At 31.1% G+C, this 13,696-nt stretch overlaps 1 protein-coding gene across 9 annotated transcripts in view; it reads left to right on the top strand.

The window, feature by feature from the left end:
* Synd (protein kinase C and casein kinase substrate in neurons protein Synd) overlaps positions 1-13,696 on the top strand; it is a 160,333-nt gene that overhangs the window by 144,458 nt on the left and 2,179 nt on the right. For 8 of the 9 annotated variants that reach the window (XM_076774745.1, XM_076774747.1, XM_076774746.1 and 5 more), the window contains 5 exons: positions 5,047-5,273; positions 6,265-6,385; positions 8,041-8,151; positions 11,661-11,827; positions 13,529-13,689. In XM_076774745.1, the coding sequence (XP_076630860.1) occupies positions 5,047-5,273; positions 6,265-6,385; positions 8,041-8,151; positions 11,661-11,827; positions 13,529-13,689 (787 nt within the window). The remainder of the gene's footprint in view (positions 1-5,046; positions 5,274-6,264; positions 6,386-8,040; positions 8,152-11,660; positions 11,828-13,528; positions 13,690-13,696) is intronic. The other variant, XM_076774749.1, reaches the window with a different exon arrangement.

Raw genomic sequence — 13,696 nt, 5'->3', positions numbered from 1 at the left:
TTCCCAGAAGTGGTCGACACCCTGTATACATTCAAGAGATAAGAATTTGTCCATGGTATGTCTTAATATCGCGAGTTTGGTTAATTGTCTTTTTAATTCTTGAGTTAGGGGGTATTTTGGAGTGAAGTGCGTTTTTTAAAACATTCTTGAAGAATTTTTTGCAAATTAACTATGACACCTTTTGCAGTCAAATTTACAAGATTTATTTATACATGTTTTAGTGAGATTTTAAAAAGACAATCGAGAATGGCTGCAAATAATCAAAGATCACGATAAATGACCATCGATTTTAAATAGCCTCCACTGTTTTAACGACACAGTATAAGAATAAATTATTTGTATTACAATTGCCCCACGTTACTTTTGTCCCCAGTCTTCCCTATTTTTTAAATAATATTTATTACCATTATTTGAACTATATTATTTGTATACTAGAAAAAGCAGTTCAGCAATTTCTGCAGTAGTAGTAGCATGGACAAACTTTTATTCCAAGTGTATAACTCGACAACTTAGAAATGATTCTCGAGGGAGTAATCCGAGTATAGTGGGGATGAATTCGAGTGATAAGACTTAAACTCGCGTAGCCATCGAGTGTTATCCAATATCTTTATGTTTATGGATCAACTTTTACAAACTATAAAACATTAATGTTTTCGACTCTATGCATATATGTTGACAGATTTTACTTTTTTTCATTTGAATAAATGATCTTCTAATTATCTTCACATGCTAAATTAATGATCAAAGTATACTGTAATAAAAAAATTAGTAAGAAGCATTAAAACTGTTAGTACTTCAATGGTACCCAATATGAATGACTCTAAATGTTGTGAAAAGTAATAAAAAATAGTGGATTTCAAAAAGTTTCCGTTTAAAAATTATTAAAACTGCTTCTGTTTCGAATTGCAGTTGCATCGTCTATGCACAATCTTGGAAATGCCATTCCAACGTAATTAAAAAATGATTATTTTTAAGTAGAAAGTCTGATATCGTTATTTATTAAGTTGATTTCGTGTATATTTTTCATTAAAATCAAGCTTCTATATATTCTCATCGAAACAAAATGATGCGAAATTATTGACGCGTAATATTCGGATATTAGTACAGCTCGGTGATTGTTCGTTATTTACTCTCATAAGTAAATAGAACAACTTATAATATATCCAAACATTTGAATGTAGGAAATATTGGATTGTACATTCGTAAATTGTAAACGCTTTATGAGCCGATACGCTTCAACTACTTCGCTAGTTGCACCGCTTAACCAGATCAGCGATTTCAACCACAGATCGATATGCACGGACACTTCTTCTCTAAAAATCGAACTATACAATTTTTATTTCATACAATTCGTTACGTTGACTTGTTCGATTCAGCGTACACTCTTTAACCATTTTCGCACGTATTGATAAGTGTATTATCATAATGAGCTGTAACGAATGCCCTCGAGGAACGTCATGAAGCAAGACATAACACTATTGTTAGTAATTACCGTGCACGAGACAAGATAGTATTCGAAACAATGACGACATAGCTTTTTAATGCTAGCTTAATAATTACGTGATAGGAAACAAACAAAATTCTGACGAGACTCACCTTCCGTTCAGGGGCATTCTCAACAGCTTTATGGTACATCACATACTTTTCTTGTATACAGGATGTTCCATAAATGGATGTCAATACTTCAGAGAGTGAATTCACACGTTAAAACAAGTAAAAGCTGTTATTTGAGCATACGTTGTTAAATACTATAATTCTCATCCCATTTTTGTCTCGCAATACGTACACTTAAATGTTTTCCCTGATCGATGAATAGAAAGGTGTGATTCATAAACATGATTATCTCCAATCTCTCGATCTTAATATTAATAATTTCTTAGAAAGTTTTCATTCAGTTTGAATCCATAGTTTTCACTTTATGTTTTAAAAGTATCCACAATTTTATTCGTACAAAAATATTATAAATTATAAGAGTTACGATGAATCTATTGAAAATCTTAAAAAAGGAACTGTATAAACGGTTGCCACGATTCCGATCGTTCCGTCCATCTTAAATAAAAAGATCAAAAAGTATTTTATTTGATAGAATGCATGTAGCTATTAGAACTGTCCAAGTACTTGAAATATTCAAATGCTTGGAATTCAAACCAACTCGAGCATTCGATTATCAAAATAGCTTGAATATTTGATCAAACTTGAGAAACTTGAATCTGTTAAAATGTTTAAACAATTTGATTCTTTACACAAAATGTGTACAAATTTATATACTAATTATAGGAATTATACTTATATTACGTATTGAGGTGTTTACTCTTGTTAAACAATCATCTTATTCTAAACTTAAAAAATTTTAAATCTTAAAATTTGATTTTTACTAACTAATTAAATATCAAATAGCCCCAAGTTATCCGGGACGCGAAGATATCCAAGTAAATATGTTAACATTTGTAATGTGATGTACTCAACTTTTGTTCATAAAACATGTGTTACGTGTTTCAGTATGTAGATCCATCCTCTGAAGTATTGACATGCATTTACGAATCGCCCTGAGAATTTTCTACGAAAACCTAAGTCCATGTTTCGCGAAACTAGTTAATAAATAACGAAGTACAAGGAACTTGGATTTTGAATGACAATCGTGCAGGGTGTCCCATGTAAGTGTAATCACGAAATTTCAGGAATTTCCCTCGAACTCACAAAAATAAAAAGTTGTTGCAAATAAAAATCTGATAATTTCTTTTGTATATCTAAATAACGAGAATCCATACTGTACGTGTCTCTATTTTTTCTATAACTATAGAAAGAATTTGCTTCGGAAATTTCGTTTCTGTCTTAGAAAACAAGACGAAAATGTAATAAAATTGCATAAAACTGAATTTGGAAGATTGTTCTTATATAATAGTATGCAGAAAACACCTTATACATAAGTTGAGAAAAATGACAAAGAGGAAATAATTTTGCAGGATATACCAGAACTTGTTTTAATCCTTCACAATCAATAATTATTTCAATATTTCATGAATGAAAAAAATATGAAAATTGAAATCATATACAGGAATGTTTGGATAACTGCGAGTCATTTTTGATTCGATAAGTGAATGGTAATCATCCTCACTATTGAGAGGGGACTTTCCTTGACACACAGAACCTGATCTGGATTTGAATATCGGTGAGACAACACATACATAATGCAAAAGTGAAACATTTTTATCTTTATTTTTTTTTTTTTGTAATGAAACTTGTTAAAATTCGTGTATAATTAAATCAATGTTCTCTGTTATTTAAATATTATATTTATTTATATTGATATTCATAAACGCTTTACATTTTAACGGCTCCCCGAAGTAACTTCTTATACCACGTTTCTTCTACTACGTCTTTGCGAATGCGCGCTCTGCTCGAGGATCCCTCGATCTTCCACTCACACACCCAGTCTTCGAGCTGTATGCGCACTCGTCTCCTGCGCATACTGCTTTATATTGTATTTTATAATTTACGGAACACGACTATTCTCAACAAAACTTTTACCAATGTATTTGTGAGGGTTTTCCGATTAAAATAAGACCAAACACGGTATAATTTGTTTTTAATCTGTTTCTAATACAGTATAAGATCGTGTTAAATACGATTAAATACGCAAATATGATCCAAGTTATATCGTGTTTGATCTTATTTTAATCAGAAAAATCTCACAAATATATTAGTAAAAGTTCCATTAACAAAAAATAAAAAATGAATAAATTTCGCATTGTGTTATTCTTATTTATCTGGGAACCAAGAATTTAACCATGTTTTTAGAACTGCAAGACTTCAGTTCCGTATTTCTCGCAGTTATTCAAGATTTGCTGTATATAGAACCATGAAAATTATATCAATTTACAATAAATAATTAAAAATTTATTTAAATCATATTTAAATGCTTCGAGTTTTCAAATAAACTTACGATTGTTCTTCTACCGTGGAAAGGTGATCTTAAATTTTATCGTTTATACATCGACTCATTAATTACATTTTAAAGCTTTCGACAATGTCGACACAACTGGCATTTCGACTGGAAAGGTTGAAGATTTTACTACGATGCAATTTAATTATTTAAATCTCGAAAACGAAGCCGCAAATAGTAAAATGACGTGGGACTTTTCGATTTCTTTTGTTTCGAGGAATCAGAATCTTTCAGTTTACTGCATAAATATGGGACACCCTCTCACACAATTATTACTCTCACAAACGCATCTCACGAAATTCAACATACTGAATTGATAATAAGGAACAAGTCTTTGTACTTTACTATAGCTTTGTTGCACGCGTCAGTTAATTGACTATTGTTTAATTGATATATTAAGATCACGCTTACTTTTTTCAAAGGTATTCTTTGCCACCACAGTTGTACGCTAGGTAAACTTGAGGGTAAAGAATTGGAACTGTCGTCGTGGTACTGTGATACGAGTTTCCATAAATCGAATAATTAATCAGAATACAATATAATGTTTAACTAGTAGACATTTAACATTTGACAGTTTGTACATAAAATTACGAATTCGCAGCCCCTGGCAGAAGCAAAATTCTGTTCGTCCAAACAAATTGCAGTAAATATTAATTGCATGCGTTTTGTATTTACGTGAAAGAAATAACATTATTTGCAGAAAATATTGACACAAAAATAAATATTTTAAATACTTTAATTATCGACGAAAATAAACGACTGTAATCATTTAAAATTTATTGTTCCGATTATTGATTCTGTATTTTATGAATGAACGAAAATATTTATAATTTTTTATTACTGTATTCAACTAAAATTGATAATTCTATTCTATTTTACTCGTTGGTTTTGATTGTGTTTTCTATTTGTAATATGCGAGTAACTTTTGTCGTAATTGTGCAAATTCGTTTGATGGAAAACTTTTTGCCAGGGGTTATAGTTTCTATCTAGCATGAGATAGATTACCAATGTGAGTTAGAACCAGATCTTTACCTTCGATGCCCATAGTTTGCTACTGTAAAGCACATATGTCACTCATTCGCGATTTTTTATTTAATCGACAGGTGAAGAAAATGCAAGACAGGGTGCAAAAAACAAAGGAGGAAGTTCAAAAGGCGAAAGAAAAGTACGAAGCCACGCTGCAAGAAATCAACCAGTACAACCCAAAATACATGGAGGACATGACTCAGGTGTTCGAAAAGTGTCAAGAAATGGAGGCGCAGCGGCTTCAATTCTTCAAAGAGGTCTTGTTTGGCATTCACAAATGCCTTAACATCTCTCAAGATCCAATGTAATTATACTTTTATTTTATATATTTTTTAATACATTAAATGGAATCCTAGGAAAATGTTCGATGTATTCGACAGCAAGTCGTAGAGGAAGTACAGCATTTTTGGAATATTAGTTTCTTTAAGATGAATAACTAATTAACTGTAAAGATAGAAACAATTAAAATGAAATAAATATCGTAGGGAAATTAATAAACTTTTATATTTCAAACTCTGGGTAGGAAAATGTGTGTGGGAGGGGGGCGAAGGTTATTTGATTATTATAGAAGGGATTGGACAGTGTAGTTCAATGTAATTATACTTTTATTTTATATATTTTTAATACATTAAATGGAATCCTAGGAAAATGTTCGATGTATTCGACAGCAAGTCGTAGAGGAAGCACAGCATTTTTGGAATATCAGTTTGTTTAAGATGAATAACAAATTAACTGTAAATATGTAAACAATTAAAATGAGATAAATATCGTAGGGTAATTAATAAACTTTTATATTTCGAACTCTAGGTAGGAAAATGTGTGTGGGAGGGGGGCGAAGGTTATTTGATTATTATAGAAGGAATTGGACAGTGTAGTTCAATGTAATTATACTTTTATTTTATATATTTTTAATACATTAAATGGAATCCTAGGAAACTGTTCGATGTATTCGACAGCAAGTCGTAGAGAAAGCACAGTATTTTTGGAACATGAATTTTTTTAAGATGAATAACAAATTAACTGCAAATATGGAAACAATTAAAATGAAATAAATATCGTAGGGAAATTAATAAACTTTTATATTTCAAACTCTGGGTAGGGAACTGTGTGGAGGGGGCGAAGGTTATTTGATTATTATAAAGTGGATTGAGCAGTATAGTCGAACGATATAGTAAGGGTAGGCGCTCAATGACCTTGAGCAGCCAAAATTTGCCAAAATACACTTATGTTTCATGCAGAATCAAAATGAAATTCAGATTATAATAATCTTTACATGCTGTATTTTAATATTTTAGACTTCCACAAATATATGAAGAATTCTACCATACGATTAATAACGCGGACCACGAAAAGGACCTAAAATGGTGGTCGAACAATCATGGTGTGAATATGGCTATGAATTGGCCGCAATTTGAGGTAAGATATTTAAATATAAATGTACGCATTGCAATGATTCTTCTTCATCGCATGAAAGCCCCTGCTCATGGTTGGAAATCTGATGTTAGAAAACATAGCCGTAGAGTGCATTGAATATTATTCTCGTTCTTTCCTTTTTATAACTGTATTAATTTTATTCGTTAATTATTCTGTTTGTCTCGATGTTCTACAATTTTTTAAAGTAAAGCTACGCTATGTATTCAAAACCGAAATGTATTTTCTATTTTAATATGTCGTAGAGAAATATTTTTATGTTAGAACATCTTTCGTAGAAGAATCGACTTTGAAAAAGTTATTTTATTTTCGCCAAAGAATAACGAATACAGCAAAAAGAAAAAAATATATTTACAGCAAGCGTTTTTAATCGTTATACGTTTCTTGTTATTCTCGTTCTCAACGGCAATATTCCCGCTTTTTATGATGTTTTCTCGAGTAAAGGTTCTGCTTAAAATAAAAGTTTCCCATATATAAAGCTTCTTAACTCGCATAACCGATACGATTAAATTAAAACATGTATTAATTAATATATAAAACTACTAAGATTACAAGCCAATTAACATTTTAACGTATTTGATACTTTCTTTTTTCTTCTTCAGAATATAAGTACATTTACATTATTTTCTAGAATTAAAAAGTACGTGATAAAAATTATAACGTTGTTTAAAACAAATACGACTGTTTTAAACAACGTTATTTCTATTATCTTCCTCTAATTTTACGAGCTTTATTTAAAAATTTTGATATAAATGTATTTGTGTTATAAAAAGGATCTAAATGAGAAGGGTTCGGAAATGACTATTAAAAACTTACGTTTTATACTAAACAAACATAAAATCTAAAATATACGACACATCTATCTTGTAACTAGTTAGTAATAGAGCTGTCCAAGAGTTTCAATCTGTTAAAATATTTAAATGTACAGATTGTTTTTTAATTTCTAGGATTATCATGATTATTCTTAACTTTATGTAAACTTATTCAAATCTTATCAAAGCGAAATTTATTATTAATGATATACAGTACATAATATAAAATAATATAAAGTTTGTTTAAATAATCAAGTATGAATAAGTAACTTTGTTTGGATAATCAAAATTGCATAAGCAATCAAATACTTGATTTGATTTAAACAATCCAAGCTAAGCTTGACTTGACTTGTATTTTCAAGTACTTGGACACCTCTAGTTAGTGCTGCATAATTTCGACTCTCATTGTATCGGTTTAGGGGTTCTGCTAACTATAATTTTTCCTTCTGATCAAAAAATGATTTCGTCAACGACCATTTACCGATGAAATTCCCCCGACAAACCCGCCGCGATTCCCCCGTGTTTCTCGTATGCGTTTAGATTACATTATTACGCCCTTGTACGTAGCTCAAAGCATATATTTCTAAAGGCTTAAACTCCTTGGAAGGACAATTAATGTGCAACGTTATGGTAATGATCTCCTTCCCGTTAACCGTTCACAGTACATATACCGAAAACGTGGTACAATGCCATACTGTACTATGTTCCTTTTTATTTTTCTTTCTTTTCTTTTTTTTTCTTTTTTTTCTTAAAGCTTTAAACAGTATCCCGAGACAATTTTCTGGAATGCATGCATGTGATTGTTTTTTGGGCGTTGCTATTATGCAGGACTACACAGAGGAGTTCCGTGACATCACCAAGGGCTCCAAGTCCAAGGAGGCACTTCCGGCTGGCTCCATCACGCTCATCAATCAACGCCCGGTCGGCGAGGATCTGCATGTAAAGTTTTGTTATGTTTACACCATCAATTTTGTTCATTGGCTCGTATATCTACGAGTCGAAGTTTGTACAGACGCATACCGGCGATAACGCAAGCATTTTACCGTCACAAGTGGCACGAAATAGTGCCGTAACGGCAGACACGACGAGGTCACTGAGGATGGGTTTCCTTTTGCAGCTTCTGGCTCGCTAACTTAACTGAATTAACCGTAACCCGCTATGTGCTTGGTCTTGCACGTAATCTCAGATCTATATCATGAATACACCGAGCATGTTTTAATCGTTGGAAATAAGAGCGAATTTGCCACACTACCACCATTTTAATTAATCTCTGGAAATGTCGTTCGAAATTCTTAGAGACAGTGAAAGTTGCTTACATTAGACAGCAACTGATATAAAGGAATAATGACAACTTTCCAAATACACAAAACGCATCCACTTACAAAAGAAAACATATTACATTGTACAATGTACTTCTTGAAATCCTTCAACATCAACTTGAAACATTTTTTTTGTATCGCTAATAGTTTTTAAAATATACAGGGTGTTCGGCCACCGCTGGGAAAAACTTTAATGGGAGATTCTAGAGGCCAAAATAAGACGAAAATCAAGAATATCAATTTCTTGACTGAGGCTTCGTTAAAAAGTTATTAAAAAATTTCAAATCATTCTGAAAAAATTATTCTCGAATTTTTTTCTCGAAAGTGCGTAAGATTTCGAGGATATGTCTAATGACCAAAAATGATTGTAATTGACTCCCGCAAACGAAAATAATTTTTTCAGAATGATTTGAAATTTTTTTTTCACCGAAAAATTTAGGCATCTACACCCTTGTCGATTTTTCTTAAAAATTTGTTTTTCATTATTAATAAATTTGTTTGACGCTCTACAGAAAAGTTGTCTAATATTTTTTTGTAGGTGCCCATGGGCTCTGCTTCCCCAACAAATTTTATTGAAATATATTCAATATTGTAGGAGTTACGGCCGTTTGAAAATTGGACCAGTTTTAGGGGATTTTTCTCAATATACGGTGTCGAGGAACAACTTTTTCAATATTGTTAGAATTTCTATATATTCTTCACTAAAATACGCGTTGTTTACATTTTGAAAAATTAAAATCCTCCAATCCGTTCAAGAATTTTGACATTTTAAAGATTCGCATGTTTCAGGGAAGCATTTTTGGCCTCACATTAGATTTTCGGTAAAGAATTTTTTTCTCGAAAATGTGTAGGATTTCGGGGTATGTCTATTCACCAAAAATGCTTGTAATTGACTACAGTAAATAAATATAATTTTTTTAGTATGAATTGAAATTTTTTAATTTCGTCTAAATATTTCAGTACCTACTCGAATTTTTTTCTCGAAAATGGGTAGGATTTCAAGGGTATGTGTATTCACCAAAAATGATTATAATTGAGCCCCGCAACCAAAAATAATTTTTTCAGAATGATTTGAAATTTTTTAATTTAATTTTTTAATAACTTTTTAATGAAGCCTCAGTCAAGAATTTGATATTCTTGATTTTCGTCTTATTTTGGCCTCTAGAATCTCCCACTTTTCATAGCAAAATATGGAAAAATATCAAATTCTGAGTAAAAAAGTGTTGATCTCTATTAGCCCTAAACCTAATAACTAACGAGTAATTTCACTTTATTTCTTGACAATTTTCACTGCTCTGCAGAAATCTGTAACAAAGTTGAGTCTCTAATTTGATGTTATATGAAGAGAATTTTCAAAAAATAAAGTGAAATTACTTATTAGTTATTACGTTTTGTGCTAATACGGATCCAACACTTTCGTATTCAGAATTTAATATTCTTCCATAGTTTGGCATAAAAAGTATAGTATTCATTTAAAAAAAAACAAAGTTGACCTTCAAATCTCCAAAACGCCACTTATAAAAAAGACAAATGCACTGCAGAGTGTACCCCTTCGAATCGTGCAACTTTTTTATATTTTGGAAATTATAGAAGAGCACAAATTACATGGACCACCCTGTAAACTAATGACATGAATTGGAAATATGTATGATTAATAAATGAGAAAGAGTAGGTAACCAATACCAAAGAACTTTTATTGAAGAGTGGAAAAATTTAAAAATGCAATCACAGAGAACATGTATTGATCCTTGTGCACCTGAAGAACTTCTATTACATTATAAAAAATAAAAGACTTTGCTTCATTTCACTTTAGAAAAGTCTTTACATCTAAAGACCATCTCTAGCATCAAGAAATTTTTTCCAGTAATATAATATTCCTTTCTGTACAATGAAATCTTTATTAAACAAATTTTCTTTTAACTTGCAATATTTTTGAGATATTGAGATGATGGTAACTAATTACCATCTGTGTTACCAAATAATACGAATAATATTATATAAAATATACAAATTTGATTGAAAACATTTTAGAAAATTTCAAGACCATCCCTGCCACAGTATGTATGCCATATTCAAAAGTATATACTTCTTATTATTAAATAAATGTTAAGCTTTAAACGTAAATTCGCTCTATATTTTCACATATATTTACAATCCCAGCTGTTAACATCATATATCGTTATCATTTGATACATTGTTATATATTGTCATACGAAATTAAACCTATACATAAATCAAACATGCTTGCAACCAATTAAAATCATTTACACACGGTTAATTTCTTATATTCTTATACAGAATGATTCTGCCATCCATATACTCGAAAAGAATGTAAGATAATCCCATATACACATTTAATATTTCAATCATGCTCGATGAAAAAATTGGCCTGGGTTGATTTTATTTCTCTCTTATAAACGAAGTCGCTTTTATTGCAATAGTTGTCATTGTTGACTAATCGATGAAGCAACAATGATATTGACCTCTTCATCGATCCACGATTATAAAAATTCGCAGGAATATCGCCACGGTGATTAAACGGCGGCATTCTTTTCAAGTATATTAGTGGGAAAATCGCCCGGAGTTTGTAATCGCATGATACATGGTAATTTTTCTAGATCATCACAATAATCATCAATTGCAAAGATGCTTTTCAAAAATAGTATTAACAGGCACCAATGAATGCAGCTTAATTCTGATTCATATTAATTGTATATTTTTGTTCTATTGTTTTTCTTATATTGTTCACATATCGAATTTAATTATGCATATGAAATTGATATTGAAAGTAACTAATAACAAGCAATATAACGTCATCGCACCAATTTTCATCTTCAAAAATAACAAATGAATGCGATTCAGTTTCACCAAATATTTGCAAAAAATTTGTATATTTAATTAAATTATTAACATACAAATGTAAATGAAAATTCAATGTATCATTTATACTTTGGTTGCACGCATGATTTAAAGCATCTTTATACACTCTACTATTTAAAGATTGCTTAAAATTATAAATATGTACAAGCATACAAGTTGAAATTTCACAAAAGAACTTGCACTTAATTATATAATGAATTATCATTATTAATATAGTTAATCAGATTCTTTCATCTTCTATCAATTTAGGAATTTCCAACAGTCAACAATAAATCAAAATCAAAACCCAGTCCTCGAGTAATATCAACAGATGGAAGTCATGGAGATAGCAAAACTGATACGATTAGTTCCAGCAAACACTCATCAGAGAAAAATAATCATGATGGCAACGCGGTGAACAGAACCTCTACAATTACGTGAGTGTTAAAAATAACTGCATAAGTACATTTAATTTACAGTTTTGAGTTGTCCAGTAAAATAAATAAAAATCATTTATGTAAATGCAATCTGCATAAATAAAAATCAGATGTGTCTATCCTGCTTATTACCATGTTATGGAGAAATAGCTGGAGATATTGTGATATTTGAAACATTTCAAACAGCTTACATATATATCATCACAAAGATTCTGATGAGAAACGGGTTTTAGTACTCCCCAAAAAGACTTATGGACGATATCTCGTTTTTGTTTTCACAACAAAAAAGCGCGTGATACACGATTTTAGAAATTAAATTAAAAAATTTTCTTTTTACCTCTTTATTGTATACAAATTTTTGGTAGAATCAATAACTGAAATATCGACCCTGTTTGCCTTTCGTACCCTACGAGAATGAGTAGCGTGTCAGAACCCTGTTTATGTGTGCTTCAACATTTAAAAAAAAAACAGTATTTAAACTATACAGGGTGTTCGGCCACCCTTGGGAAAAATTTTAATAGAGGATTCTAGAGGCCAAAATAAGACGAAAATCAAGAATACCAATTTGATGATGGAGGCTTCGTTAAAAAGTTATTAACAATTAAATTCAAAAATTTCAAATCGTTCTGGAAAAATTATTTTCGGTTGCGGGGGTCAATTACAATCATTTTTGGTAAATACATGTTCCTTCGAATTCCTTCACACTTTCGAGAAAAAAATTCAGGAATGTGGACAAATTTTTCGACAAAATTAAAAATTTTCAAATCGTTTTGGAAGAAATATTTTCGATTGTGGGGCTCAATTACAATCCTTTTTGGTCATTACACATACCCCCGAAATCCTATGCACTTTCGAGAAAAAAATTCCTTACCGAAAATCTAATTAGGTGCCTAAATTTTTCGACGAAAAAGAAAAATTTCAAATCGTTCTGGAAAAATTATTTTCGGTTGTGGGGCTTAATTACAATCATTTTTGGTCATTAAACATACCCTCGAAATCCTACCCACTTTCGAGAAAAAAATTCGGTACGGGTGAAACTTTAAACGTTAATAACTTTTTAACGAAGCCTCAATCAACAAATTAGTATTCTTGATTTTCGTCTTATTTTGGCCTCCAAAATCTCCCATTTTTCCCAATTTTTCCCACGGGTGGCCGAACACCCTGTATGTTAAATTCTTAACACTAGGTTTACGAACACTCGTTGCGCATATTTTTATTATGATTCGCTACGTTGACAGTTGCATTAAAATGCAGTTTTTCTTTTAATTAGAGGATACATCCATATCATTACATCAATTCAATTCAACATAAATTGCTAACAAATAATATTTATGAGTCCTATAACGTTAAATTTAGAATCTGAATGCGTCAAATTGACGCGTACCGTAAACCTAGTGTTAATAAGGTAAAACTGATGAGCTAGACATCAAAGAAATATACTGAGTTTAATAAAACTGTAAAATTGAAATATTTACTTTAAATGTTCGTTGCACTATAGGCACGCGGTTCGACACGTGTCTCAATCCTCGATTGTTCTTTTTGACAAGAGACTGTGCTATGCATCCACTGTTGGCAACGCCAGGTCACTTCTCCATTACACAACACTTTCACAATAGTATTAAGATAATTTAAATTATTCGCTTAGAGAATTAAAAAAATATGTATACGTTATTTTTAATTTAAAATACTTGTTTCTTTTAGTAATGGTACAAATGTTAAACAAGAATCAAATCCCTTTGAAGAAGAAGAATGGGATGAAGACGGTGGCGAACCGTTAGTAGACAACGGAGAACCTGGCGTTCCTGTGCGCGCGTTATACGATTATGAGGGAGCCGAAGCAGACGAGCTTAGCTTTAAACAAGGTATAAA

This window comes from Colletes latitarsis, chromosome 10 (genome assembly GCF_051014445.1).
Source record: "Colletes latitarsis isolate SP2378_abdomen chromosome 10, iyColLati1, whole genome shotgun sequence".
Taxonomy (NCBI): Eukaryota; Metazoa; Arthropoda; class Insecta; order Hymenoptera; family Colletidae; genus Colletes; species Colletes latitarsis.
Note: the sequence above shows the minus strand (reverse complement) of the source record. Positions and strands in the feature narration are given on the sequence as shown.